General features: G+C 36.9%; 1 protein-coding gene across 3 annotated transcripts in view; it reads right to left on the minus strand.

Moving 5' to 3' along the window:
- SPATA6 (spermatogenesis associated 6) overlaps positions 1-12,950 on the minus strand; it is a 143,786-nt gene that overhangs the window by 100,631 nt on the left and 30,205 nt on the right. For 2 of the 3 annotated variants that reach the window (XM_053576009.1, XM_053576010.1), the window contains exons 2-3: positions 11,480-11,617; positions 10,214-10,262 (exon numbers count right to left, since the gene is read on the minus strand). In XM_053576009.1, the coding sequence (XP_053431984.1) occupies positions 10,214-10,262; positions 11,480-11,617 (187 nt within the window). Of the gene's footprint in view, positions 1-10,213; positions 10,263-11,479; positions 11,618-12,950 lie in introns of those variants that run through there. The other variant, XM_053576011.1, reaches the window with a different exon arrangement.

Genomic DNA, 12,950 nt, shown 5'->3' on the forward strand with positions numbered 1-12,950 from the left:
TTGAAAAAATAATACTTCATTTTATATGGAATCAGAAAAAACCTCGAATAGCCAAAACATTACTGAGCAATAAAAACAAAGCAGGAGGAGTCACGCTACCAGACCTGAGACTGTACTATAAATCCATAGTAATCAAAACAGCATGGTATTGGCACGAAAACAGAGAAGTAGATGTCTGGAACAGAATAGAGAACCAAGAGATGGATCCAGCTACTTACCGTTATTTGATCTTTGACAAGCCAATTAAAAACATTCAGTGGGGAAAAGATTTCCTGCTTAACAAATGGTGCTGGGTAAACTGGCTGGCAACCTGTAGAAGATTGAAACTGGACCCACACCTTTCACCATTAACTAAGATAGACTCTCACTGGAGAAAAGATTTAAACTTAAGACATAAAACTATAAAAATACTTAAAGAAAGTGCAGGGAAAACTCTTGAAGGAATCGGCCTGGGTGAATATTTTATGAGGAGGCAATTGAAGCAGTATCAAAAATACACTACTGGGACCTGATCAAACTAAAAAGCTTCTGCACAGCCAAGAACATAGTGAGTAAAGCAAGCAGACAGCCCTCAGAATGGGAGAAAATATTTGCAGATTATACCTCCGATAAAGGTCTAATAACCAGAATCCACAGAGAACTCAAATTTATTAGCAAGAAAAGAACACATTACCCCATTTCAGGGTGGGCAAGGGACTTAAAGAGAAACTTCTCTAAAGAAGACTGACGCAAAATCTACAAACACATGAAAAAAAGCTCATCATCCTTAATCATCAGAGAAATGCAAATGAAAACTACTCTGAGATATCACCTAACCCCAGTAAGAGTAGCCCACATAACAAAATCCCAAAACCAGAGATGTTGGCGTGGATGTGGAGGTAAGGGCACACTTCTACACTGCTGGTGGGAATGCCCACTAATACGTTCCTTCTGGAAGGATGTTTGGAGAACACTTAGAGACCTAAAAATAGACCTGCCATTCGATTCTATAATTCCTTTACTAGGTTTATACCCAGAAGACCAAAAGTCACAATACAACAAAGACATCTGTACCAGAATGTTTATTGCAGCCCAGTTCGTAATTGTTAAGTCATGGAAGAAGCCCAAGTGCCCATCGACCCACAAATGGACTAGCAAATTGTGGTACATGAATACCATGGAATACTATGCAGCCTTAAAGAAAGATGGAGACTTTACCTCTTTCATGTTTACATGGATGGAGCTGGAACATATTCTTCTTAGCAAAGTATCTCAGGAGTGGAAGAAAAAGTATCCAATGTACTCAGCCCTACTATGAAGCTAAATTACAGCTTTCACATGAAGACTATAACCCAACTATAGCACAAGACTATGGGGAAAGGGCCAAGGAAGGGGAAGGGAGGGGGGAGGTTTTGGTAGAGGGAGGGTAATGCGTGGGGCCACATCTATGGTGCATCTTAGAATGGGTACAGGCGATTGCACTAATGTACACAGGTATGATTTAACAATAAAAATAAAATAAAATTTAAAAATAAAAAAAAAAAAACAGCATGGTACTGGCACAAAAACAGAGAGGTCGATGTATGAAACACAATAGAGAACCAAGAGATGAATCCAGCTACTTACTGTTATTTGATCTTTGGCAAACCAAATAAAAATTTTCAGTGGGGAAAAGACTCCCTATTTAACAAATGGTGCTGGGTGAACTGGCTGGCAACCTGTAGAAGACTGAAACTGGACCCACACCTTTCCCTATTAACTAAGATAGACTCCCACTGGATAAAAGATTTAAACTTCAGACATGAAACTATAAAAACTTAAGACACCCTATTTAACAAATGGTGCTGGGTGAACGGCTGGCAACCTGTAGAAGACTGAAACTGGACCCACACCTTTCACCATTAACTAAGATAGACTCTCACTGGATTAAAGATTTAAACTTTAGACACGAAACTATAAAAACTAGAAGAAAGAGCAAGGAAAACTCTTGAAGGAATAGGCCTGGGTGAATATTTTATGAGGAGAACCCCCCAGGCAATTGAAGTAGTATCAAAAATATACTACTGGGGGCGGCGCCTGTGGTTCAAGGAGTAGGGCACCGGTCCCATATGCCAGAGGTGGCAGGTTCAAACCCAGCCCCGGCCAAAAACCACAAAAATAAAAAATATATATACTACTGGGACCTGATCAAACTAAAAAGCTTCTGCACAGCCAAGAACATAAAGTAAAGCAAGCAGACAGCCCTCAGAATGGAAGAAAATATTTGCAGGCTGTACCTCCAACAAAGGTTTAATAACCAGAATCCACAGAGAACTCAAACGTATTAGCAAGAAAAGAACACATGATTCCATCTCAGGGTGGGCAAAGGACTTGAAGAGAAACTTCTCTAAAGAAGACAGGCGCACGGCCTTCAGACACATGAAAAAATGCTCATCTACCTTAATCATCAGAGAAATGCATATCAAAACTACTTTGAGATATCACCTAACTCCAGTAAGATTAGCCCACATAACAAATTCCCAAAACCAGAGATGTTGGCGTGGATGTGGAGAAAAGGGCACACTTCTACACTGCTGGTGGGAATGCACACTAATACGTTCCTTTTGGAAGGATGTTTGGAGAATACTCAGCGATCTAAAAATAGACCTGCCATTTGATCCTATAATTCCTATAATTCCTTCTGGGTATATACCCAGAAGACCACAAATCACAATATAACAAAGACATCTGTACCAGAATGTTTATTGGAGCCCAATTCATAATTGCTAAGTCATGGAAGAAACCCAAGTGTTCATCGACCCATGAATGGATTAATAAATTGTGGTACATGTATACCATGGAATATTATGCAGCCTTAAAGAAAGATGGAGACTTTACCTCTTTTGTGTTTACATGGATGGAGCTGGAACATATTCTTCTTAGCAAATTATCTCAAGAATGGAAGTAAAAGTATCCAATGTACTCGGCCCTACTATGAAGCTAATTTATAGCTTTCATATGAAGGTTATAACCCAACTATAGCATAAGAATATGGGGAAAGGGACAAGGGAGGGTGGGGGGGGAAGTTGGGGTGGAGGGAAGGTAATTGGTGGGGCCACACCTACAGTGCATCTTAGAATGGGTACAGGCAAAACTTACTAAATGCAGAATTCAAATGTCTTCATACAATAACTAAGAAAATGCCATGAAGGCTATGTTAAACAGTTTGATGAAAATATTTCAGATTGTATATCAAACCAGTACATTGTACCCCTTGACTGCACTAATGTACACAGCTATGATTTAATAAAAAAATAAAATAAAATAAATGTATTTCCTAATGAAAGGATTATAACACTCCAAACAGGTATCTCTCAATAGGTTAGTTCTAACAGTCATACAATGAAGGACAGTTATATCATGCATTTATGGTATCTTTTATTTAACTCCTTAGATATCAAATGCACTAGAGATGCAGCAGTGAACAAAACAGGAAAAGCCTATTCCCTTATAAAATGGTAATTCTAGTGAGACAGAAAATAAAAAGTGAGTAATTAGCTCAGTGCCTGTACCTCAGCAGTTAGGGCACCAGCCGCATACACTGGGGCTGGCGGTTAGAACCCGGCCTGAGCCTGCTAAACAACAATAACAACTAACTACAACAAAAAAAATAGCCGGTGTTACAGCAGGCATCTGTAGTCCCAGCTACTTGGGAGGCTGAGGCAAGAGAATCACTTTAAGCCCAAGAGTTTGAGGTTGCTGTGAGCTGTGATGCCACGGCCCTCTACCAAGGGCGACATAGAGAGACTCTGTCTCAAAAAAAAAAAAAAAAAGAAAAGAAAAAGAAAAATGAGTAATATATCAATGCTAAAAGTAAAAATAGGACCTTTCATAATTTTTTCCCCTAAGAAATACCCTTTTTTATACCTTTTGTTTTGGCAGAATTATTAATAGCATATCCTTTTACTCTCAAAATATCCTGATGTAGAAGATACAACTTTAAAGATAATGGGGCAGAGATCGAGATATAGAACAAAGAGGGATGCTGTTTTTGGTAAGTAAGGCCTCTTGGATTATAATGATGACTATGAGGAGTGACTGTAAGTAAGTGAGGGAGAAAACTACACGTATGTCTGGAGGAAGAGCTGCTCAGGCCGTGCATCTGCGGTAGTACAATGAAAGAATCTGTGTGTGTGTAGGTAAGAATCTGTAAACCTTCTTTGAGGAAGGATGCAAACCCACAGTTTCTGTACAGAAGTCTACAAAGTACATTTATTCCTTTTCCTGCCTAAAAATGGCTCCCAGGGTATATCTTAGGCATAACTATTATTTTGGTAGATTCCAAGATTAAAACCATTTCCCTAAAAAGAGAACTTCTCTATGATTGTACACGTCAGTGATATTAAAAGTCTATTATTATGTACACTGACACACGTGTACGTAATAATAGACATATATTCATGTGATATTAATTATCACACATTCATGTGATATTAAAAGTCTATTATGGCTTTTAATGTCACTGGCATTTAATATTACTTTATATATCATAAATATATATTTTCCTAGAGCCTGAGGTGATTCTGGGTCTCTGGAGATTCCTTGGAGGTGCACATAAGATATGAGATCCACCTGGAAAGTTCTAAAATAATGGTACTAATAACAGTAACACAACACCACCAATAATAATAAACAAGGGACATTTTAGGTGATTCCTATGTCTAAGGACTGTTATAATCATTTGACCTAAAGTTACTCAAGGACTTGATCATTTATCAGACAACCAGTTACGGGAGTCCCAGGATTCTCTTGATCATCTGGATCATGTTCAATTTGTTTAAATAACATATTCTTAATTAACGAACTTTGGATTGTAAACAGACACACAAGTACACATTAATTTTGTATTTTAGACAGTAGGAAATTATATATATGACAATTTCAGTAGTCGAATGGGTAGGTGGAAATTCTAAGATTCCACATTGTTTTGGTAACTTCCCTTACTTGAAATGCTTCTCTTTGGTTCCATTGACATAAAGCCAAACTGACTTACTTCTTTGGGTTTGACTTTATATTCTATTTAAGTGAGCTGTTTCTATCACTTATGCCATTACCTTATGCTAAGTTTAAAGGCTCAGCACTGCAGAGGCTCACTGTAGGGCCATTCATGGGCTGCCTCTACAGCATCTATTACCCCCCCTTTCCCTTTTCATTGAAGAGCTATGCCGTTCTTAGAACTATGTAGTTCTTAGAAAGCTGACACATGCACTACCTGAACCAAGGGAAAAACATGTGTAGGCTAAGAGGCTAAGCCAATTGCGTGCTATATGCCCCTTCCTACTCTACACAGAATAAATCTCAAGGCTTGAGGAGGTGTATGGTACAAAGATATCTTACCTATTCTTTAAAATATGGTGGAAAGATGTAAGGCCTGAAACCACTAAAACCACTATAAATGAGAGGTTAGGATTCAGGAAAACTTAATAAATTATAAATGTATAAGCTATTAAAACAAAGCTTCAAAATAAATATATCAGTGTAGGTCCATTTAGGAGAAAGAAATCATACAGAAAAAGTTTAACATAAAGAACTGGAAACTGTAACAGGATATTCAAGTACTAAAGAGTTATGTAGGAAGATATAAAGAGAACTTAAAACAATACAGAAATAGCAGGTAGAATCTAAGGCTCAGACAGAACACCCAAAGAAAAGCTCTTCCCGAGCTCTCTTCCCCAGTGCTGAGAACCAGACCTTGTTGGAGAGGGTACAGCCTTGGCTCACTGAAAAAAAATTCACTCTAGTACCACTGCACTGGAACTTAATTGTAAATCTGCCCTTTGAAACTTGCCAGAAATTCTCTCTCCGGGGTGCCAGAGAGGCTATTCACAGGGAGTTATTTTAGCAGAAGCACTTTACTGTAAAACATCCAAAGAGTGGACAGCAGGGGGAACTGCTGTTGATTACTGTGTGCTCTAACACCCAGGGCACTACAGAAGCTACAACGGTTTCAGAAACCTGGTGCTGGAAAAAATCAAGTGAACACACCAATACATGGAAGCAAAATCCTTTGCCTTGTAGTATTTCTACAGTGTCTTCTAATGTAGAAAGTTTTAGTGCCAGGTGGAAAGAAAATGTTTAAAAAATCCAAATCAATTTCCACAGAATAGGCAAGACTGAGTTTGTTACTAAGGGGCAGTAAACTGATGACCAGCATATTATATGAAGCACAACTTGATACAAATCAAAGGACAAAGAATTCAGTAATTATAGTCAGACATTTAAATGCTTTTCTCTTAGTAACTAATAAAATAACCAACCTCCCCACCAAAAGAAAAAATCAAAATACAAAAGATTTCAACATTATCAAACAACTTGATCTAAAGGACAAAAATTGACATATACATATAATATAATAACTTAATGAACATCAAAATACTGTTGACTCCTGAACAACATGGGTTTAAAATGCATAGGTCTGTTTATACACGAGATTTTCTTCTGCCTCTACCACTTGTAACACAGCAAGACCAACCCCTCCACAACTTCCTCCTATTTATGATTTTCTTTCTTTCTTTTTTCTTTTTTTTTGAGACAGAGTCTTACTTTGTCAGCCGGTAGAGTGCCATAGTGTTATAGCTCACAGCACCCTCAAACTCGGGCTCAAGTGATCCTCTTGCCTCAGCCTCCCAAGTAGCTGGGACTAAAGATGCCCGTCACAACATCTAGCTATTTTAGAGACAGTGTCTTGCTCTGGCTCAGGCTGGTCTCAAACCCCTAAGCTCAGGCAATCCTCCAACCTGGGCCTCCTAGAGTGCTAGGAATACAGGCGTGAGCCACCATGCTAGACCAAAAAAAAAAAAAACAATTTTTTTTTTTTTTTTGATACAGAGTCTCAGGCTGTTGCCCTGGGTAGAGTGCCGTGGCGTCCATAGCAATCTCCAATTCTTGGGCTCGAGCGATCCTCTTGCCTCAATTTTTCTATTTTTAATAGAGATAGGGTTTTGCCTTTGCTCAGGCTGATCTCAAACCCGTGAACTCAAGCAATCCACTTTGGCCTCCCAGAGTGCTAAGAGTATAGGCTTGAGCCACTGCGCCTGGCTGAGTATAAAAATTTTTTATATGAAATTCCTAGAAAAGACAAATCTGTAGAGACAGCAAAAAGATTAACAGTTACTGGGGCCTAGGGATGGGCATAGAGATTGACTAGAAATAAACAACAGAGAACTTTTAAAGTGATAGAAATATAATTGTCTAAATAGGATAATGGTTTGCAACTATATAAATTTTCTAGAAATCATTTAGTCATAGTTATAATGGGTGAATTTTATTATATGTAAATTATACCTCACTAAAACTGTTAAAGCAAAGAAGGGAATGGAGTACTTTCCCTGCCTTTCCTATATGAACTGTATTTGAGGATAATAAAATTGCTGATGAGAAATTTTTTATAGAAAAATTCCAGCTAATAAATATGAAAGAATGACAATGTTGGAAAAATAACAAACTTGTAACCCCTAATGAAAAGATGGCTCTCATTGTATGGTAAAGACATGAGGTGAATGGTTGATGAGCAACTTTATAATGGATGCAGGAGGACACTTCCTGGAGCCAAATGATCGGTCTTAGCATCACTAAACTTAAGACAATCAGACATTTTACACAACTTAATAAAATGAAGGATTCTTTCTAAAATAAAATAAAATTAAAATAAAATAAGCCTGAATCTGATCAAACCTCTAAATCCAATTATCAGTATAGCATGTAAGTAATAAACAAGCTCAACAATATTTTAAGGCAGCAATCAGCCAAACTGAAATGTAGAACATTCTAAAGGACCTAGTTTACCTAACAATTTCACGTATTAAAAACATCCTCCAAATAAGTAAATAAATAAATAGTACTACCATAGAAAAAAAGAAACATAAGAGATAAATAACCATATATAATGTGTAAACCCACATCTTGACTGGATCCTTATTTTAACAAACCAACTGCAAAAAAAAAAAACAAAACATTTTTCGGAAAACTGGGAAAATATGAATAATGACTATTTCATTAAGGAATTGCTAATTTTGTTAGGAATGATACCAACATGGTGGTTATATATTTTTAAAAGCTTTATCTGGTAGAGTCATACCAAAGTATTTGTGGTGAAATGACAACCATGGAATTTGCCTTTAAATATTGCAGCAATTTTTTTAAGTGAACATGTAATAATAAGATTGGCAAAATGTTGAAAATTAGTAATACTGGGTGATAGGTGCATGGGACTTCATTATTTCACTCTTTCTACTTTTAGCATTATCTATTTTTTTCATATTATAAAAGGTTAGTGAACAGGGAGTGAGGCAGGAGTAAAAGAAAAGAGAGCCCAAAGCTCACAGGAGAGGTCTGATGTGGAAGACACCAGAGGGCAGCCTTTGAAGAGTGTCATATAAAGACAGAGTGTAAAAGAGATCAGAGAAGAGACCAATATTTAAAATAGGGCAAAAAGGGGTGAATTTAAAAAGGATACCAAAAAGTGGAATATCAGTGATTGGGAAGAGACCAATGAGAAAAAATCAATCAGGAAAGCCAATCAATCAGTGGTCCAAATAATAACCACTAAGTACTCTTCTTATAGCCCCCAAATTTCAAATCAAATAAGAAAAAGAGCATTATTTTTTAACAGAAAAATTTCAAAATGATTATCTTCATTTTTTTTTTCTAAGATACTTAATTTCCCAGATACTGAACAAGATGTTCAGGAAATATTCAAATTCATATACCCACTGGCACCAAACTGCCACCTAATCTATCACAGTGGAAAATATAATGCAAGTGCAAGAACAACTGCAAAAAAAAAAATCAATATTGGGCAGCAGCTGTGGCTCAAAGCAGTAAGGTGCCGGCCCCATATGCCAGAGGTGGCGGGTTCAAACCCAGTCCTGGCCAAAAACTGCAAAAAAAAAAAAAAAAAATCAATAAGATATTCACACTGGCTCAGCGCCTGTAGCTCAGCGGCTAGGGTGCCAGCCACATACACCCGAGCTGGCAAGTTTGAACCCAGCCTGGGCCTGCCAAACAACAATGAGAACTAAAACCAAAAAATAGCCGGGCGTTGTAGTGGGCACCTATAGTCCCAGCTACTTGGGAGGCTGAGGCAAGAGAATCGCTTAAGCCCAACAGTTTAAGGTTGCTGTGAGCTATGATGCCACCACACTCTACCCAGGGTGAACATAGTGAGACTCTGTCTCAAAAAAAATAAATAAATAAAAAAGATATTCACACTGGCTATGAAGGGTTCTCTGGAGGAGAGTCAATAAACCTCCATGAAAAGAAACAAGGGGCCAGACTTTCTCCTTACACCCAGATTCCATCATGGTGCTAGGCCACAAGCTGTTACGTTACTAAAATCCCAGTGGGGGGGGGGTAGAGGGGAAGAGTGGAGGGGACAGTTAACAATGGTGATGCGCAATATTTTTGCCTTTTTGAGCAACAGCTACATGTTAGATCAATCTGGTGATCCCAGATCCCTTCCTAATTACACAGATAAATAACAGAGCTTTTCATTTCACATCCAGAACTTGAATCTCACTTACACCCGAATGCACACTTTTGCACTGCTGCCCTCACAAATTATTGTATCTTCTTGTAATCTGAACAATTTATTGCTATCCATAGCCCTGAAAAAGGTCTCTTTCAAATAATTTATTAACATAATGAATGTAATACAAAATGCAAAAGCATATATTATATTTTAAACTACCATTACTTTGATCTTCTATTATTTACTCTCTTGATTTAAAATGCACTGAGGTTAAAGACACATTTTTGTTTACAGGGCACAGTCCCACCTAACAAGAATCACTGTCATGAACATACCTTATCTTCTCAATCAATAAAAAATTTAAAGGGTGGCACCTGTGGCTCAAGAAGTAGGGTGCCAGCCCCATATACTGGAGGTGGTGGGTTCAAACCCAGCCCCAGCCAAAAAAACTGCAAATAAATAAATAAATAGTTTAAATAAGTCTCTTTGTTTTCCATAGACCAAACACAGAAAAAAGGAATAATTCTCAGCCTCTATTGTATATACATTTTTATTACTTCCAGGTATATTGTGAAATTCTAAAAAAGTATAAAAAAAGTCTCAGCTCAAAATTTTTAAAATTCTATTAGACTCCTTTAAACTTTTACTTAACCTAGGATTAAAGAATATAAGGATAATAAATTCTAAATTGTCTTATATGCAGGAACTAAAAAGTTAAAAACTTACATTCAAGCTGTGCAACCACATCTCCAGGGTCTACTGCATCAGGGAACACCTATAGTAGAAGAATCCAGGCGGAAACAAGATGGGAAAGAGCAAGTGAAAGGAAGATAATATAGGGCTGTTTTTTCCCTCTCATTCTCAAAATATATTCCTTTTCAACCACAGAAACTTTCAACATCATTGAGAACTGTCACTTCCTCTCTGCTTCTCATGATCACTACAAAAGATTTTACAAATAAACTTTATAGCTCACACTGCCTCCCTCTCCAATTCCACCTGCTAGCACTCTTTCCCATATTGCTTACCAGGAATGCACCCACCCTCTTGGTAGTCCTCCAATCCATCAAGTTTATTTCCAAGAAGCCTTCATATTTATTATTCCTCTGCTTACGACTGCTCTCTCCCTAGACCTTCAAACTACTGAAACAGTCTATAATTCAGGCTTGACTGTTATTGCCTTCTTGACTACCTCGAATCCCCTTAATCCCTTTACCCTCACCCATTTCGTTCTCCTCATGTACTTATCCCTACTATTATTCACATGTTTACTTGGTTACTGTCTGCTTCTCACATTACAATGAAAGTTCCAAGAGGGAAGGATTTCACCTTGTTTTACCATGTGCCCTCAATGCCCTGCAGGTTCCAGGTAATTATTTGAGGAGAAAAGGAAGAAGGAAGAAAGGCAGGCAGAGAGGAAAGGAGAAAAGGAAGAAAGGGAAAGAGAAGGAGGAAAGGAAGGAAGAGAGGAAGAGGGGGAAGGAGAGGAGGAGGGAGGAAGGTTTAACAAAGAAAGTGGAAAATGGGCAATAAGAAAGAAAGAAGAGAAGTGAAAAAAAGTAAGAAATGCAATTGGTATTACATTTGGTTAACCAAAAGCAGCAGTTTTAGGGAGAAAAAAGAAAAGAAACTTACAGAAAGAACCACCACAAGTCAGCTATAAGTAAAATATGACATATTCTTACATACTAATGACTTCTCTCTTTTTTTATGAAAATGATTACTTAGAATTCAAGATGCTATGTTGCACATAAATTTCACCAAGACAATTTTAGAAGCAAGCTAATATATCAAGGGGGAAAAAGGCAACTGATTCAATGCATATTCAATTCATATTTATTTCCAAGCTTGAAGTTCTGTTATAACTTGCCTTTTAGACTAAATCAAAGAACATAGTCAGCAATAATAATTTGTGTTACAGGCTTTTATTCAAAAATTAAAACCACTTCCATTTTTTTATTTGTTAACACTTGATCTGATATTTGATCTCACCTTTTCAAACACCATTCTGGCATTGAAGACCAGTGGAAAAGTGGCTGGGACACATTGTGTCTTTTTGTACTGGCCAAACACACAGATGCTAAGATAGATGTCCTCCTTGTCTTTCAGCACCACTCCTGGACAAGTTACCTGAAAGAAATTGGATACTGCAAATGAATGCAATTTCTTTATGAATTCCCTAAGCTATCCTACTACTAAGATGATTTCTCAAATATTACATAAAAACACAAGTCTGCTAACCTCATAAAAATACTCACAAATAGAGAGAGATTGTAGTGTTTACAGAGTTAAATGAAATGCTTTCATAACTTCCATCCCTCTGAGAAATCCACAATTTTCCATTTGGTTACTTGTGCCACATTTGAAGCTCTCTGTGCTGGCTCTTGGGACAGACACTAATAGTTTTAAACAGTCAGCCTTAGGCTTCTACTTTATGCTGAATGCTTACATAAAGTTATTCAGCATCATTTAACCACAAAGGATTAACACTCAGCAAAAATAAAACATTATTCTAGAGAATGAAAAAATACGAATAAAAAGCACAAATCTAACCTCTTATCACCCTATATAGCAGTCCATAGATATCCTCATCAAAAGCAATATGACAAAGTTTCAATGCTAATGAACTGAAAGTCCCTAGCCCAATGAAGTATTTTTAAAGTATTTAATTGTACTTAACTATTCTTATTATAACTGACAGAAAGTATAGGCATAAAATATAGGGATTCTAAATAATACACAGCATAATCTCTCCAGTCTGTCATATTTCATTGCCAGTGATCAACTACACCCTTAACAGGATATTAAAGGTTCTCTAAGATTTAAATCCAACATATTAATATTACCCCACATCCTCTAACGATACATCCAAAGTACATTTGCATTGTCCATTCATCTCTTCCTCATTTACTCCCACCATCTGCCAAGACATATATCAACTGCCATATGCTACACAAAACTTCTCTTGATTCATCAGCTAACATTATTCAATTCAAGCTAATTCAATCATTTATTATGAACTTACTCTAGGTAAGTAACATGTTTTAAATTCTCATAGTACTTAGTTCCCTTTAGGTCCAAGTTCTTCTCTAAATGCATTTTAATTAAGTGGGTACATCTGACTCACTTCTTTCATTTGTTCATAAATTCTCTGAGGACAGAAATTTTATTTTCCTCATCATGGTATCCAAAGAAATGTACTTATGATTGCAAGAGGGACTTTACCTAACAATTGCAATCAGTGTAACCTGGCTTATTGTACCCTCAATGAATCCCCAACAATAAAAAAAAAAAAATACAAAGAAATGTACTTTCAGTATTAAGAAGCTTATAGATGATCTAGACCAAATTCAAAATGTTTATATATGAAACCAACAGAGCAACAGGAATGTTTAGGTGATCTACTAACTCAAGGTCAGAAAATAAGATTAAATGAGTCAATATATTCAAAGTAAAGTGCTTA

Source organism: Nycticebus coucang, chromosome 22 (assembly GCF_027406575.1).
Source record: "Nycticebus coucang isolate mNycCou1 chromosome 22, mNycCou1.pri, whole genome shotgun sequence".
NCBI lineage: Eukaryota > Metazoa > Chordata > Mammalia > Primates > Lorisidae > Nycticebus > Nycticebus coucang.